Source organism: Oryza brachyantha, chromosome 5, assembly GCF_000231095.2.
Source record: "Oryza brachyantha chromosome 5, ObraRS2, whole genome shotgun sequence".
Taxonomy (NCBI): Eukaryota; Viridiplantae; Streptophyta; class Magnoliopsida; order Poales; family Poaceae; genus Oryza; species Oryza brachyantha.
The window spans coordinates 1,946,178-1,961,872 of record NC_023167.2 but is presented as its reverse complement, the minus strand read 5'-3'; the positions used below and the strand labels follow the sequence as shown (position 1 = coordinate 1,961,872).

Below are 15,695 nucleotides of genomic sequence, written 5' to 3'. Positions count from 1 at the left end.
TAATTTGTTGGCCCATTCACAGTTGCATACTACATTATCAACATAGAAACTAGACATGAGAATATCAACCTTCCAAATAAAGAGTGTTTTGCCAGGCAAGAAACTGCAAGAGGTTGATTAACAACCTTTTTCCTAGCTGTCTCAGTTCATTGCTTGATTCAGTTGAATGTCAAAAAGAAGCCATTCTGTGCAGATCTGATGCCGAGATTAACATGACAAAACTGGCAATTGTATGCAACAATTAGCATCATGCGAAAGCAGCAATGATCTATGAAACAGAAACAACAAATCTTGCACCTTCAGCACTAAGAAACATGGAGAGCAGATAGTATCACCTTTCTTTTGTGGAAATGGTACTTTCAAGATACTCTTTCATCAAAGCAAGCACTCCACTTTTAAGACAAAGTTGAGTGGGATTACATGATCCTGATTGCTCACTAATTATAAAAATGGCTACAGGTGCCATTGTCAGCCATGCAATGTTGTCTGATCGGCCGATCGGACCTGATCGCCATCGCACCGATTTGGTCGATCAGGACGATTAATTGTCGATCAGCCCGATTAATCGAGGCTGGTCGGTACAGTAGTGCAGTATATTTACCGAACCATAATAATTCTATATACTATTTAGTGTGCACCATAATATGCAACAATAGAGATATTATTTGAGGGTTAGATGGAACTTACCTTTGAGGGAAAGGGGAAAGAAACCCTACAAATAATGAGCCGGCCCAACTAAAATTCTAAGTGACAAAAGATTTTCCAGGATGGCCCAAAACATCCTGATCGGCCTGATCGTTTAGAGCAGCTGATCGGCCGATTGATCCCCGATTAATCGGACGATCAGAAACTGATCGACCTAATCGTTTAGAATGCCCTGATCGAGGTCAGGGGACCGATCAGCCCGTCGCGATTAATCGGACGATCAGATAACATTGCAGCCATGTTCTGCCAACTAAGGGAAATAGTTGTCCAATTTATAATGAACACCAGTGAACTTGATTTTTTTTTCCTGTCGAGGACATTAACGATCTTGGTTCTTGAAGGACCAGGGTTAACAACACAGCTGATGACAATCCAGAAAATTAACAGATTTATAACATGCACAGATAGACGATAGTTTGTTATCCTAACTGGTTGCTGCCGAACACATATGGTGCAAGTTAATTCCGTCTTCCGCAGGAATTAGCACATCAGGTCACTCTCATATCCAAAGTTGACCCACTTAAATATATCATGACAAGACCAGTGAAGATTGGTGAACCAGAGGTTTATGATACGTCTGTCACAGGATTTTGATCTTCAGTGGCCACTTGCTAGCATCCCTGTGATTGGCATCAAATAAGGTCAATTTGGCCGCTCTCGACGAGGCCCTTGATGGACTTGTACCGAAGGACATACAAGTCGTCAGCAACCAAATCCACAACCTCCTCACCTCTACATGGAAATAAGAGTCACAGTTAAGTAGAGCTTGAAAAGGTGCAACAGTAAAAAAAAAAGCAAGTGAGCTTCATCACTTACATATCATCTAGCTGGAAGGCCCCTACATCGCTCTTGGTTTTGCAAAAGACGAAGGTGTCTAGCTGGGGCTCTGGAACTGAGCAAGGCAAATAAAACCGAATCAGATAGTGTTTAGTGGTCAGTTACAATGCTACATCACTCAAAAACACATTTGTCCCATATCTTCAGATATAAGAGAACATTTTGAGCAATGAAAGCCATGTATATGGACAGTCTATAAATATTTCCCCAAATCTGTTATTAACATGGGAAAGCACCTTTTGCTGGAACCATTTTTTTAACCAGAAACACTAGGGGAGGCCCCTGTGGTATATACACTGCAACTTTTTTTAAAAGGAAACAGTTTTCTGGAACTTTCTTTACTCTTTTACTAAAAGTGAATCTAAGGTTACTGCTCTAGTTAAATGCATGTGGAATACTTTTCAGCTCCATAGGTTATGTAGAAATTGTCGTCAATGAATATAGGTTAATTCCTAATTGTATGCGACACAGTTCTCTGGTGGATTGGAGATGTCTTCTGCAATCACTATATAAGGTAAAATCTATCAACATAAATCTTTGGCTGAGTTGGTAATTAGTAAAAAACTGGCGAATATGTTAGACAAAGTGCATTATCCCACTTGTGTATGGTTGTCGAACCTCACTCAGTACTCCCTAAAATGTTTCGCACTTCTCTGGCTACTAACCCAATCATCCTTGTCATACTGGTGCGTAATGCACTTCCCGTACGAAGAAATGTTTAGAGCAGATCTATGGTATGGATGTGGAAAATGACACAATGCCAGTTTCAGGGAAAAAATAACAGTTAAATTCCAGTAAGGTAGAACGTTTTGTTGCCAGTAAACCATTTCAAAGAATATACACTATGTTATAACGGAGCAGTCATTAGTATTCCCCAAAAGTTGTAATTAAAGGATCAATTGACACGAGCTTGATTCTGGTCCAGAGCTGTTTAGCATATTCCCATTTGTGGGATGGGAGGTTTTGAGATAAGGCTTAGGTAACAGTAGTGAGCGCTGAACTAGAGGGCCATCAGATGGGACTGCAAGATGCATGAGCATACAAAAAGGCCCCTTTTTTTGCATTCCACAAATCAGTAATGTTATGTTCGAAGTCGATACTCTGAAAATGGTGAGCTTTTCCACCCAGAATTTGCATTAAGCAGCATATGTATAGACTACAGCTACAACCAACAGAATCGTATTGCATCCCAAACAAACACATTAATCACAAAGATCAAATGGAATACCCATGTCATCCTCCGTGCTCGACAACGATTGCCTCGTGATGGAGTCATACCCATAGGGAAGCTTCGACAGCACCGACTGCTCGAGATGCTTCTCCATCACCTCAGTACAGCTTGCAACAGATCAAAAGGATCATCAAGAGCTCCTCAATTCACTAACCAACCAGCATACGCTACGAGTACGAGTAGTAGAGCGGGTCTAGTTTGCACGAAATACCTCTTGGCGAAGCGCTGCTCCTGCTGCGACAGCCGGCTCAAGAGATGCTCAGACTTGGAGATGTGCACCGTGTACTTCTCAATCTACTACACCAAAACCAGTTCAGTCACTGATTGATCGATCCAATGCAGCCTTGCTTATGCAGGTGAAGCACAAAGAAAAGGGGAGGAAAAGGAGTGATTTTGATTTGACCTTTTGTAGGCGGAGGCGGAGGTAGGAGCGGAGGAGGAAGAGCGTGCGGTCGAGGTCCATCTGGTAGAGCGACACCACCAGGTCGTCGACGCCGCTCTCCGCGAAGTCGTCCAGCGTCTCCTCCTGCCAGCGATTCCGGGGAAATTTTGAGCTAGAGCACGACGAACTGGAGGGGGAGGGGAGGGGAGGGGAGGGGAGGAAACCGACGAGGAGCTGGATCTGCTCGCGGACGCGGGAGACGAGGGGGGAGTCGAAGCGGAGGATCTCCGGGGAGGCCTTCTCGTTGCGCCACGCTCGCTTCAGGAGCTCCACGTCAGTGGTCGCCGCCGCCGCGGCCGCCGAGTCGTCGTCTTCCCAAGAAGACATTTCTGCTCCTCCGCTGGTCGCTGGACACGAGGTGGAGGGTAACCCACGGGCTACTCCGGCTGTGTCAGTCAGTCAAGTGGATGTGGAGTGGGCGGCGGCGGCGGCGGCGGCGAGCTTGGGTTCCGCCGGCGGCGGGAGGGGAAGAAAGCGGAGCGGAGTGGGTGGTCATGGGCTGCATGGGCCTGCATGAGAGGAAACGCGGCCCGTTTGGTCTTTGTACCCGTTTGCCAAGTTTATATCAGCTACAATTTCTCCTAGAATCTTCAGGATGTTTTTATTTATATACTTTTTAATAAAATTTAATATAAATACATTTTTGTTTGAAAAACTACGAAACTAGATCACAACGTCCATTTGGTTGGCAATATATACACACTCTGATGGTCCGTACGTGTCCATGGTAATTCATAAGCACTATCCCCTCAACGTTATACCGACGTTTTATTCACTCAGAGAAACCACCCGTTAAATATTGGAAATTTTCAAACATACCATTATAATTTTATAAAGTTAGAGATATGTCATTGGTATCTCAATTACATGTAGGGCCCGCATGAGTCATGACATGTGGACTAGGATGACATATCTCTAATTTTACAAAATTATAATGGCATCCTTACAATTTTCCCTTAAATATTCTCACTCAACTCTAGGAGTGCTGCTTTCAAAATTGCCCCTCCCCTCTCCCCTCCTATGACCGGAAACATTTTGTATGCTGCTACTGACGTTTGCCGTGTCAGATATATCGCTCAGTTAATGGGTGTTATATATATATATATATATATATATATATATATATATATATATATATATATATATATATATATATATATATCGTCAATTATATGAGCATTGGGGATTTAGTTTTATAAATTTTCAAACAAAAACATATTTATTGATTTTTTTATCGAAATAACCGTAGTTTTGTGATAATTTGATCAAAGTAGGTAGTATTATGAAATTTACTAAAAATAATACTATATTTTCACATGCAGGTCCCTTTGAATTTTACATGTGGGTGAACTACCCATCGTTTTCGGCACCAATATCCTTTTTTTTTTGAAAAACTGTACACCCAAGAGATACCTCGTAAGAAAACTTCTCTGGAATAGAAGCGACAACTGATAATAACTCATTATATAATCCCACTGCTTATCTTCATCCTTGCAAAAAACAAACATGAAACCACAAAATCATATGAACAAAGGAGATGTCAGGAATCCTTCCCCAACGGCATGCAAAATGTAGCAACGAATTAGAGCATAATTAATTAAATATTATATAAAAACCCTAAAAACAAATCAATATAATTTTAAAGCAGTAATATGTAGTTTAATTGTTCCGAAAAGGCATCCATACTTAAAAAACTATAGAGAAGTTGAGAAGAGAGGCAACCTCGTGAGAGAGAGCTAAGGTAGCACCAAACTTAAATAGGTTAAAATACAGCTGTATTTTTCACCATTAAATATATTTTGCATTAAAATGTTACTATGCTTTTGTGCAAACTCAAATTCAAATAGACCCCACTTAGAGCAAATTCAATAGTATAGCCAACTGCTAGCTCTATTCATCTATAGTCAATCTAATAGCCAATTCATATAATAGTTACATACAAAACATCAATATATGGTTCCACATATCATACACATATTTTATCTTGGAGCCCATGTATAACTGACTACAAATTAGTAGCCCACCTCTCTTCTCTCTCCCCTCTTTATCTCTTTAAAATATGGTTATAGCTGACTCATACCTAAAATAAATATTATAGCTGGGGAGCACTTAGAGCAGGTACAATAACAGGCTATAAGCTAGCTATAAACATATTTTAAAGAGATAAGAGAGGAGAGAGAAGAGAGGTGGACTACTAATTTGTAGTCAGCTGCATACAAACTCTAAGACAAAATTTATGTAAAATTTATGTATGACACGTGAGACTATGTATTGATGTTTTATAGATAACTATTATATAAATAGACTATTAGATTGATTACGGATAAATTAGAGTTAGTAGTTGAATATACTATTGAACTTGCTTTTATCTCTTCCTTGTACAGGAGCAAGCAGGAAACCACAGAACCAAGCTGGCGGTACCGCCAAATGGCAAAGGTGGATGGAGGTGGTAGCAGCCAAAGTGGCAGCCAGAAATATCAACGCCTTCTCCTTCCCGCGACCACCAACGAAAACCAATGCTCCACCGCTTCCCGAATCTTCCTCCGCGACCACACGAAATCCACCGCCGCGGCGGCCAAAAATCGGGCCTTTTTTCTTCCCTGCCTTTTCCCCTCGCTGCCGTTGCTCCACGCCGCCCCGCACGCCGCCGCATCCACCCGTTCCGCCGGTGAATCCGCGGGATTTAATCCCTGCCCCGTCTGCGATTGCTGCCGCCTCATCACCGGACGGGCTGGGATGGTGGGCGAGCTCTCCTCCCTCCTCGCCGCCTCCCCCGTCGTCCTCGCGCCCTCCAAGGTGCGTTCTTTGCTCCTCTCCTCTCAGATGCCGGGATGGGTTTGGTTTGGTTTGGTTTGGTTGCCTGATTGGCGGTGGGGATTTCTTGCTTTTTTCCTAGGACCTCCATGGCGTGCTGCCGCTCCAGGCGAAGAGGCCGCCGCAGGACGCCGCCGCCGTCCACCTCTGCGCGCACCACCTCGACGCCGCCGCCGCCATGGTCATGGTGCCCGCCCACCCGCAGGCTTTCGCCATGCCTGACATGGCCGCGCTCATCGACGTCCAAGGTCTGTGTGTGTCTCGTCTTCACATGTGCTTCCTCCTTCTAGCGGTGCTCGCGTTGTCTGTTCGGTTACTTCTTATGCATGCGCAGCAGTGACACGCCGGGGATCTAATCTGGTGAAAAATTCCCCACAATTGAATGGTTCGTCTCAGCTATGAATGGCTAGCCTAGGGGGGATTCGGTTAGGTGTTCTTGCGTGCAAAGAAGCCTGCTTTGTTCCTAAAGTTTAATCTGTAGTTTGCTTTGCATAAAGTAGTAGAAACAAAATCCGTTGCTTGTTCATGCTTTGGCTTCTGGTTTACAGATGAGACCACGAACCATTGCTTTACACATCGGTTGATTTCTTCTGCGTTGCACATAGTACAAGATTGTCCATCGAGGTCGCAATGGACTTTTCTATTAGGATTGTTTGTTGATAGTATGTAACACAGTTCTGGTTAAGATTAAAAAAAACTATACTCTCACTAAGCGGTTTGTCCCGTTTGTTTCAAAATTTAATCTGTCAAAATTTCTGTTGTACATGTGTCGATCAGATTCAGTTTCAGAAATATTTTCAGTTTTGCATTTTATGGCGATTCTAACCTTGATGCATGTGCAGCAGATTCTCACCCTGACTCGGTTCAACTTGGCCTTGGAATCACTGAGCAATGCGCAAGGCAGGAGAAAATCCTGAGATTTCTAAGGTCAGGGTCCGATGTGAAAGAACTTGATGTATCTTTACTGGCTGAACTTACGGGGCACCAAACTATGCCAATCAACTTGGGTACTCAACCATATATCCCTGATGATAAGATATCGGCTCTTCCAATCAGCATGGCCAATCAACCATATATCCCTGATGATAAGTTATCTATCTGTGAGTTTGGATTGGATGAGCCCCAGCAGTATCTACCAGAAAATCAACTTGTTATCCCTGATCCTCTTGTGGAATTTTTCCAGTCCCATGGCTCTGCCCTTACCATAGATCAAAATGGGAGAGTCCTCTTCAATGGGAATGGAGATGAGATGAGATATTTACTCTCGATTGTCTTAGATTTCAATATGCATAAACGAGAAACAAGCAGTTGCAAGTCAGCATATCTAGTTCCTTATTTTGACAGGTAATACCGTGAAGCATCATGCTCCTTGTAGACCTTTTTGTTCATCTTATTCATTGTTAAATGAGGTTTAATACTTGAGTGATATGTAAACTCCTTAGTAGTCCTGTTATCTTGAGCACTTTAAGCTAGACCAATGATTCTAACTCGATTAGATGAAAGCTATTAGGCACCTATTATCATCTTTTAGCCGCATTAGGAAGATAAAATATTCAGCTGGACACATTCACACCTTTTCAACTGGCCATGAATAGTGGATAACATATCTGTTTCTTGTTGGAATTAATAAATTCCATGCATGGATCAAAACTTCCAACTTAATTCTAGAGATTGCTGCATCACTTCTTTATGCCTCACGATGATCTGTGAAGAAATATAAGATAGATGTCAAAAGTTTTTCTTATTGTCATTGGCCTAAACAATGCATTTCTTTATGCCTCACACTGATCTTTTAAGAAAGGGCATTCCATTGCCTCTGTAATGGTTGAATCCTATGCTTTTGTTTTGTGTTAATGCCTCATCCTCATTGTTCAAAGCCTTTTTTTTGCTTGTCTTACACATGTAGTTTTTCATAAACAGGAAAAGGCGTTCCCGAGGTAACAACCAAGCATCTGATTCAAATTTAGCAAGCATGGCAGTTGATGCAAAAAGGTACAACACTCAGTTGCATTCCCTTGCATAGTTCATGTTGATGTTTATCGTAACACACATTATTGCCGTGACTTCTATACTGTTCTTCTGCCATAGTCATCATAAAGATTTAAAGACTCGATCACTTGAAGGACTTAGGTTTGAGTATTTCAATTGTTATTCTTCAGACAGCTGCTTAGTATGGACTTTATAGTTCCAAAAGAAACAATCACCTGCAGCTTAGACTAGGCACAAACAGTATCTGACTGGGATTTTTTGTCCGAACAAATAAAAAGTTACAAACATAGAATAGATGTGAGAATTATTGGATATTAATTTGTGCTAAACTACAATCATATTTCATATTTCTCTTTGTACTTGGGGTTACCTGTTATTCAAACTGCATCCAAGGTTATTTTTACAATTAATGTGTTTTTAAATACTCAGCACTGCAAGCATGAAGTCAAAATCTTTGTCGAAGAAGAAGCAGAAGAACAAAAACATCAAAGAACGTGACTTGTATCAGAAGAACTATTTCCATGCTAGTGAAGCAGTTTTATCTATTCTCCTGGACAAAGAGATGAGCAGCTCAACAATTAACTCATTGAAAAAAGCTGGTCCTGAGATCAGTGAACTGTTGACACAATGCTCTATTGGCATTGCTGGAACTGGCTTGGCTGTTCTTCTGTCAGTTGTGTGCAAGATGGCTATTGGTATGAAGAGTCCCATCGCTGCTACCCGACTGGTGAACACTGGTGTAGGACTTGGGCTCTTTTGGCTCTCCTGGGCAGTAAACGGGTTGCGAGACACGATTACTGGCATATTTAGAAGCCCAAGTGATATGAACTTAAAGGATGAGGAGGTTGCAGTCAGAATACAGAAAAGCATGAACGACATTTTCTTCAGAGCTGTCACTATATTGGCAATCACTGCATTTAAATTTGCTTGATGAGAGGTTACATACTGCTTTGCCTTTTTCACCGACCCACCACCTGTGATATATAATCCACCATTTTGGTCCAGGAGTGCAGCACTAGTGCTTCTATAGGATTAAGTACCAATGAGCCCTGCTAATTTTGTAGAAAATGAGCAACGTTGTGAATTGTACAGAATTTTGCTGGCAGCTCGGTGTATATGAAATATGGATTTTTCTTACATGTTATTGATGAGCAACGATCCAATACCCAAAGCTCTATCAATCCAGCAGACATGGGCTGGATTGAAGTATATCTTGGCGTAATAATTAGCAAGTTCATGCGTTAAATTTGCGATATGTCGCAGACACCCTGACTCTCATTGTTTCACGGTTACAACCACTTATAAGCTAAAAATTAAATTTTAAATTTTTTTGGGTTTGATTTTGTGGTTTTTCACTTTTGTTTTTGAGTAATTAAATTTTAAATTTTTTTGGGTTTGATTTTGTGGTTTTTCACTTTTGTTTTTGAGTCGGTATGAACATGTATATAAAAGTTTTAACTTTAAATTATTTTTCATTTACAAAAATGCGTTAGCAAAACAATGTGAGCCCCTGATTTGCAGAATGCTCACAAATTGAAAAAGTAAGTGCAAAACCCACCATGCGATTGCTGTAGTCTTTTTTTTTCCCACAAATCACATGGGCAAGTACGAAAGAACATGGAGCAAACACTTCACATGGAAACAGCAACAAATTTATTATCATAACCAGCTGGTTACTTAAAAAAATATCAGTTGGAATTTCAGTGTCTTAGGTAGATAATGTAATTTTAAGTAGCTGCACACTCGATCTGTCATATGAGAGCATGTAAGGAAGAAGACTCGAAGGAGCTTCACTGTTGGTAATGTTGACAACAGAGAAGTTGGCATCTGCAGCTGCTTTCTCAAAACAATTGAATGTCTCCACGTTTCGAATCACTGTGGCTATGTAGGCGACAGGAGCTTCTGTCGCAGTGCTACTGAATTCGTTGCTGATTTCTTCTTTGTTTGCAACATTATTAGTTCCTCGGTTATTGCCCCTTCTCAATAGCATAGAAAGTACTCTAATGAGGTGTGGCACGCAGACCGGATCATATATTATATCTGCACCAAGCCTGGCAAAAGATATGAAGTTAGTGTTTATCAAAACGAGAGCGAAACAGATGAAGGAATTGATGTAATCCAGATCATGAAAAACAGGGATGTATCCTGTCATTCGCTTGCAAGGTTATTTGTATTTGTTCAACCAGATCACTGCAGTTTGACAGCCATTAACTCGACAACACTATGCTTAAAGGGTTTTGTTCTCTATTTTCCAACTCTCAACAACTCGACAAATTGATAACTATAATATAAACAAGAGTAAACAAGTGCTTCATGGCTCCCACAGTCCCATATCCAGTGTCAGATGAATGAATAAGGGTCATGTAAACTGATATAATAATAAGAAAAAATATTGCCAAAGGAAATACTGTACTCACACTAAGTCTGGCATGCAGTCCGATAAAACGCTTTCAGATGCTTCTTCCCATGAAAGATATTTGCATTGTACCTGCATGCCAGAATATAGTACAGTCATATTTTTACCCAGTAATGAATTTGATCTAACCTCAAAAGGTGAGGTATCTGATTCAAGCTGGTATCTAGTGGTTAAAGTGCACTATGGATCTTGCAACAAGACTACAAGAGGGAGGCTAATTAAGCTAGTATGACATTTTTTTTTTGAAAGCACAAACCTATTTCCTCAAATGAAACCAGACTGAAAGCAATCCACAAGATATAATCCTGAAAGCATAGAAGATGCCATCTCTATAAGAATATATAGCATACCTTATTCTTGTTCTCTTTCAGAAGTTGAGAACCTTCCTTCTCAACGCATAATTTATTCATTTCCATGTTGGCTTTCATGTTTTCTAGTGTAGATACATCACCATCAGTAAGAATAACCTGCATCATCATACAAACACTTTGCATCACATGTCTTCCCTCTTGAACTAATCCCTGACCTTTAAAGAAGTTTATGAGCTTATGCTCTGTTTGTTTCCACTTAAGATTATTGTAATCTAGATTACTAAGCCAGATTACTATAAACTGGATTATTATAAGCTGATGAAGTAGGTACAATTTCTTTAAAGTATCCAAGAGTAGTGGGCCTTTATCCACCCAACAATCTGAAAAAATATATCCTTGGATGAGCTTATCAGATTATAGTAATCTGGCTCTAAATTACAATAATTTATTAGTTTGTTTCAGATTATTTCTAATAATCTAGATTATAATAGATCCTAAGTGGAAATAAACGGAGCCTTAGTTCGGAGGGAATAGCTCATGGCATAATCATCACTAGTATGTACAGTCAGCCAAACTTGAAGAGTTGAATAAGTGTCTCATATCTGCATTTTCATTTCTCAGTTAAGTCATCTCAACAGACTATACAAACATTACTTTTTCACAGATAGATAGACATTTGCTTTAATGGAGAGTGGCGTTATGAATTTTCATACCTTGGAGGCGCCAACATAGTTCAGGCATACACCAACCAAACCAACGCCAGAACCTAGCTGTTTATCACGAGAACATTAAGAAACACTCACACATAGCTTCTAAATATTTTGGCCATGAGCTTTTTTTGATGTAACAGGCAAGGAAAATGTATGATATCAATAAGGAACATGATCCAGTAGACCAGTACTAAATAACCACCTATCTATCTGCTCAAGAAAAGTATCAAGGTAAAAGTGACATACATTCAGAGTCCAACCTCAATATTACACAATTTATAATCATCAGAAAAATGTACAATGGTCTTTTATGTCTTTGGGTTGCAAAACACATGCGTAAGCAAGATATATGTATAAACAAATCTAAAACAGCAGTATGCATAATTTTCAGTAAGTACTAATCACAAGAGAGCTAGAAATAACCAATCTTCGCTAGGGAATGACCAGGTTGTCTGGCTTTAGATCCATCCCTGGTTATATTATTATTTTACAGCAGATGATAGAGTAGATAAGATGAACATATTCCTATAAATATATACACTGGCTAAAGATAACATTTCGATGCATCTAAACAGAGACACTAATAATAATCAATCTTTACCTCAAAGCAACACTTTTTAGAGAAAATTTTTGGGTATGAAAGAATAAACTCAGATAGGAATAAACTTGATGGCCAAAGAGAGCACCTGTAAAATAAAAATGTCCACTGACATGAATCAAGAATATATGAAAATAGCTTGATATAGATGATAGTAATTTAAAACTAAATTGTAATTACATTTAATGGCATCATACCCTGTATCACCTTCCAGCATATTAGTAGAACATGATAAACGAGCAACCAAGCTTACTAGCTTATTGTCATCTACACAAAACGTGCATGTTATAAACTACTATAGTTTGAAAGACTTCAAAATTACAAACTCACCTGTAGGAGAAAGAAAAGATATCTCTCTATAGATCTTCTCAGTCCTATTTAAGGATGAATTATTCTGCAAATGCTATAAAATGAGCTACTTCTAGTATAAAATTTCAACATTTATCAACTACCTGGTCATATTATAATGTTTACAAGACGTACTGATTTTGATGACATGAACTGGCCAAATTCCTCGTACAGTCCATCAATCACAATATCTGACGACAACTCAGCTTCTGCTATAATCCTTTTAAGAATAGTTGTAACATAAGTACATTTTTGGTCTCCCCATGCCTGTATAAATACGCAATGTTTTAGACCAGCACTCGGGAAAATATTAACAAATAACCAGAAACTTATAAAAAATATCTTTGTTCTATCTCTCAAGTAAATTAAGTCAGTGACCGTTTTGTCATTTGTAAATTTCTAGAACGCAGACATCACGGTTTGTTTCAGTTGACAGTTATTGCGAGATAACAGAAGACATTTACATTATTGCCAGTACAATTCGCCAAAATAAAATTTTGAACGGGTGGCGTGACAGAACCTCCCCCAGCTTTTCTGCACAAATCAAATAAAAACATTTAAATAAACAAAACAATGAAGGGTTTTCAAAAAAAAAAGAGAAAAAAAGTACTATTACTTTGCCTCATCTAAACGTATTGGTAAGTCACAACCATACATTTGAGAAGACAATTTTTAATCTTATATGAAGTATCCTGACACATTTATCTATACTGAGTGGCCACCATCACCTACTATCACTACAGTTTTAGAATTTAGCCTTCAAATTTGTTGATATAAAAATCAGTTAAATATAGATTGATATCTACATATAAATTTAAATTAAGGTGACTATTTCATATAAGAAAACTTCATAACATATCATAAAATCCGTAGCAAAGCACGGATATTTAACTAGTATAAGACAAAAATTGACAAGTTCTCTGAACTTGCTTTGCTTTGTTGATATGAAGATGTGCCAAGTTTTATTAGCACATTGCATTACTGATGGTAAATAGACAGCTTCCACTAAACCCAAAAAACAATCGCTGCCTCTCCAGCATTATCGTCTGAATCAGCAAGGCAAACCGCAGGTAGCCAGCGCAGCCCAAGCCAGCAGATCATCAATCAGGGGACGGATTTGGCCATCGCGGTCACGACTAATCACACTAGCGGGATGATTGACAGGTGAGAGGAGGAGAGCGCGGGCGAGAAGACCGGGGACTCGATCGAGCGAGCACGAGTGGAGCGGGGCGGCGGCGTGTGTACCTGGCGAGGGAGAGGACGCAGGAGGGGGGCTCCCGGGCGAGGAAGGCGAGCTTCAGGTGGAGCAGCTGCTGCTCCTCATCCGCCGCCGCCATGGATTCTCCTTTTTTTTTCCGGTTCAGATGCGCCGCCGCGGCGCGTGGGGGCGGGACCGTTGGACGACGGAAAAAAAAAGAAAGAAAAGGAGGATCCGTCGGGATTCCGGGCAGCGGATTACTCCGTACTATTTATCTGACGTTGGTACTGGTGAAACCGGTTCGGATAGCACCCTTCTCACATCCTACCGCAATACAAATACTTTTAATGAATAACCTCAGACGCAAATAACATACGAATTCCGGATATATCAAATTAAAGCAGCATTTATATATACCACATACATGATAAGCTAGCTATTCAACCATTTCATAAATCTCAACTATAACTATATATCATATAAATAACAGCTAACCGTAGCTAAGGAAAGCATAATTAATTCGTTACATTACACTATGTTAGTATATATGAGTAAGAACTACAGATAAAATCAATGAACGTTAATATGGAGTACTTATAATAAGGTTTTTGTTGTTATTAGGTTATAATAGTTTGTGAATGCAGTATGGGCGTTCGATGGGATATGACTATCGGTCACATGTGTATGTTCAACTAGGTACTATCTATTTTTTTTGTCAAGTATATCCATTGGATACAATATTTCTAAACCTGTACTTATTTCCAAAAAAGTACCTAGACCCAGCTTCGAAATCCATATTATCTTCCCGATACCCGATTTGGTGACACAAATTTGTTCTAGATTAATTCGGTCGGTTGGACGGGCGGGTAATATCCGTCCTGTTTTCACCCCTGGACATTGGCTCTGTTCTTTCGCTGATGAAATAAGGAATAGAAGATGAAAGATTATCTAATTTTTTGATAGCTATTTAATAGTATAAATGATGAAACTAAATAGCATAAAGTTAAAAATTTATTGTACGAAGGAAAATAAAATCAAACCATAAGAAACCTTAGGAATTTTCAATATTAAATTTGGTGTTAATTTTGAGATTTTTTGTTTTACTTTATTTTTCAGCCTTGATTGTTAGATTGCTATATATATATATATATTATGCATAAGTATTAAAAAGTACTTTAATACAAATAATTTTTTGTTTATATATATGTAAATAAATAAACATAATCATATCAAAATTAGGTTTTAAAGATCATGTTGATGAAACAACATAAATTATTAAATTGGAGGGATGACTCGATCCCAGATTTCTGGGCCACCCAAGGAATCGAATAATGAACATGTTATGTGCTGATGATTCCCATCAATTCCGAGCTAGTAGCTTCCGTGCAACTTCTATATGCCTAGCAAGTATCTCGATAGATCACAGAACCTGGCCTTATATTCGAAATCAGAATAATTAAGCAACAGCTTAAAGCAGTGAGAATAGCAAGCAAGACAAAGGAATATCATCAGCAAATTAATGACCGACTCCTTAAGTTTTCTCACAAGCAAAAGAAAAGAGCGAATTATTCTTGGTCATATTTTATTATCCAGTTTCACTTTTCATTTTAGATTGGGTAACTCACGTTACTTTTTGGTAAACATCAAGAACCTAAAAACACATTAGCTCTGTTACATTGATGAACTTCTATCTACATACAGTCCATATAAAACAGAGGTTAGATATGGTCAGAAAAATTTTCCGAGTTGTTTAAACCAAAACGACGATAAATTTACTTGGGTTAATATGAAAAACGAGACAGATGTGTGGTAGGTAAAAAAGATAGCCCAAAAACCAAAATACTCTTTCGTTCCATCCCAAAACAAACCAATCTTATACTTTTTACCTATAATATTTGTTTTTCGTCTTATTAAAAAAATTATGATTAATATTTTTATTTTTAGTAGATGATAAATATTTTATGTATGACTATTTTTTTTAATTTTTTTTAAAAAATTAAATAAGACGAATGGTTAAATACTATACAGGGAGAAAGTGCCATTTACTCAAATTGATTTGACTTTGACGTCGGGTAGCTGTATATATAGGTGATGTT

The 15,695-nt window shown here is 39.1% G+C and overlaps 3 protein-coding genes across 5 annotated transcripts; 1 reads left to right on the top strand and 2 right to left on the bottom strand.

Moving 5' to 3' along the window:
• Positions 1-963: 963 nt before the first annotated feature.
• LOC102711068 (DNA replication complex GINS protein SLD5) lies at positions 964-3,719 on the bottom strand. Its single transcript, XM_006654920.3, has 6 exons — positions 3,384-3,719; positions 3,177-3,299; positions 2,985-3,067; positions 2,771-2,880; positions 1,522-1,597; positions 964-1,437 (listed from the first exon to the last, which is right to left on the bottom strand). Exons 1-6 carry the CDS (start codon positions 3,540-3,542, stop codon positions 1,338-1,340), a joined length of 651 nt encoding a protein of 216 aa, XP_006654983.1. The 5' UTR covers positions 3,543-3,719; the 3' UTR covers positions 964-1,337.
• Positions 3,720-5,700: 1,981 nt separating this feature from the next.
• LOC102710786 lies at positions 5,701-9,157 on the top strand. 2 transcript variants are annotated; one of them, XM_040524452.1, is made up of 5 exons: positions 5,701-6,011; positions 6,112-6,277; positions 6,872-7,373; positions 7,950-8,021; positions 8,448-9,157. In XM_040524452.1, exons 1-5 carry the CDS (start codon positions 5,952-5,954, stop codon positions 8,947-8,949), a joined length of 1,302 nt encoding a protein of 433 aa, XP_040380386.1. In that variant the 5' UTR covers positions 5,701-5,951; the 3' UTR covers positions 8,950-9,157. The 2 variants fall into 2 exon arrangements, with proteins under 2 accessions (XP_040380386.1, XP_006654982.2); XM_006654919.3 differs by having other exon boundaries at positions 5,702-6,011; positions 6,875-7,373.
• A 472-nt stretch (positions 9,158-9,629) lies between these two features.
• Positions 9,630-13,802, bottom strand: LOC102712358 (putative uncharacterized protein DDB_G0277003). Of its 2 annotated transcripts, none has more exons than XM_015837320.2 (10): positions 13,647-13,802; positions 12,866-12,935; positions 12,537-12,668; positions 12,384-12,456; positions 12,251-12,320; positions 12,057-12,141; positions 11,459-11,515; positions 10,785-10,901; positions 10,436-10,506; positions 9,630-10,069 (listed from the first exon to the last, which is right to left on the bottom strand). In XM_015837320.2, exons 1-10 carry the CDS (start codon positions 13,736-13,738, stop codon positions 9,727-9,729), a joined length of 1,110 nt encoding a protein of 369 aa, XP_015692806.1. In that variant the 5' UTR covers positions 13,739-13,802; the 3' UTR covers positions 9,630-9,726. The 2 variants fall into 2 exon arrangements, with proteins under 2 accessions (XP_015692806.1, XP_006654029.2); XM_006653966.3 differs by having other exon boundaries at positions 12,384-12,447.
• Between the last annotated feature and the right edge of the window lie 1,893 nt (positions 13,803-15,695).

Bases quoted from the DNA above. Each gene is read 5' to 3' on its own strand.
- LOC102711068 (XM_006654920.3), bottom strand. From the start codon at position 3,542: ATGTCTTCTTGGGAAGACGACGACTCGGCGGCCGCGGCGGCGGCGACC. The intron at 3,068-3,176 runs GTCAAATCAAAA...TTGGTGTAGTAG, and splicing joins TCCGCCTCCGCCTACAAAAG to ATTGAGAAGTACACGGTGCA. The intron at 2,881-2,984 runs GTATTTCGTGCA...ATCTGTTGCAAG, and splicing joins GAGCAGCGCTTCGCCAAGAG to CTGTACTGAGGTGATGGAGA.
- LOC102710786 (XM_040524452.1), top strand. From the start codon at position 5,952: ATGGTGGGCGAGCTCTCCTCCCTCCTCGCCGCCTCCCCCGTCGTCCTC. The intron at 6,278-6,871 runs GTCTGTGTGTGT...ATGCATGTGCAG, and splicing joins CGCGCTCATCGACGTCCAAG to CAGATTCTCACCCTGACTCG. The intron at 7,374-7,949 runs GTAATACCGTGA...TTTCATAAACAG, and splicing joins CTAGTTCCTTATTTTGACAG to GAAAAGGCGTTCCCGAGGTA.
- LOC102712358 (XM_015837320.2), bottom strand. From the start codon at position 13,738: ATGGCGGCGGCGGATGAGGAGCAGCAGCTGCTCCACCTGAAGCTCGCC. The intron at 12,936-13,646 runs GTACACACGCCG...TGATTTGTGCAG, and splicing joins TGCGTCCTCTCCCTCGCCAG to AAAAGCTGGGGGAGGTTCTG. The intron at 12,669-12,865 runs GTAAATGTCTTC...GTATTTATACAG, and splicing joins CGAATTGTACTGGCAATAAT to GCATGGGGAGACCAAAAATG.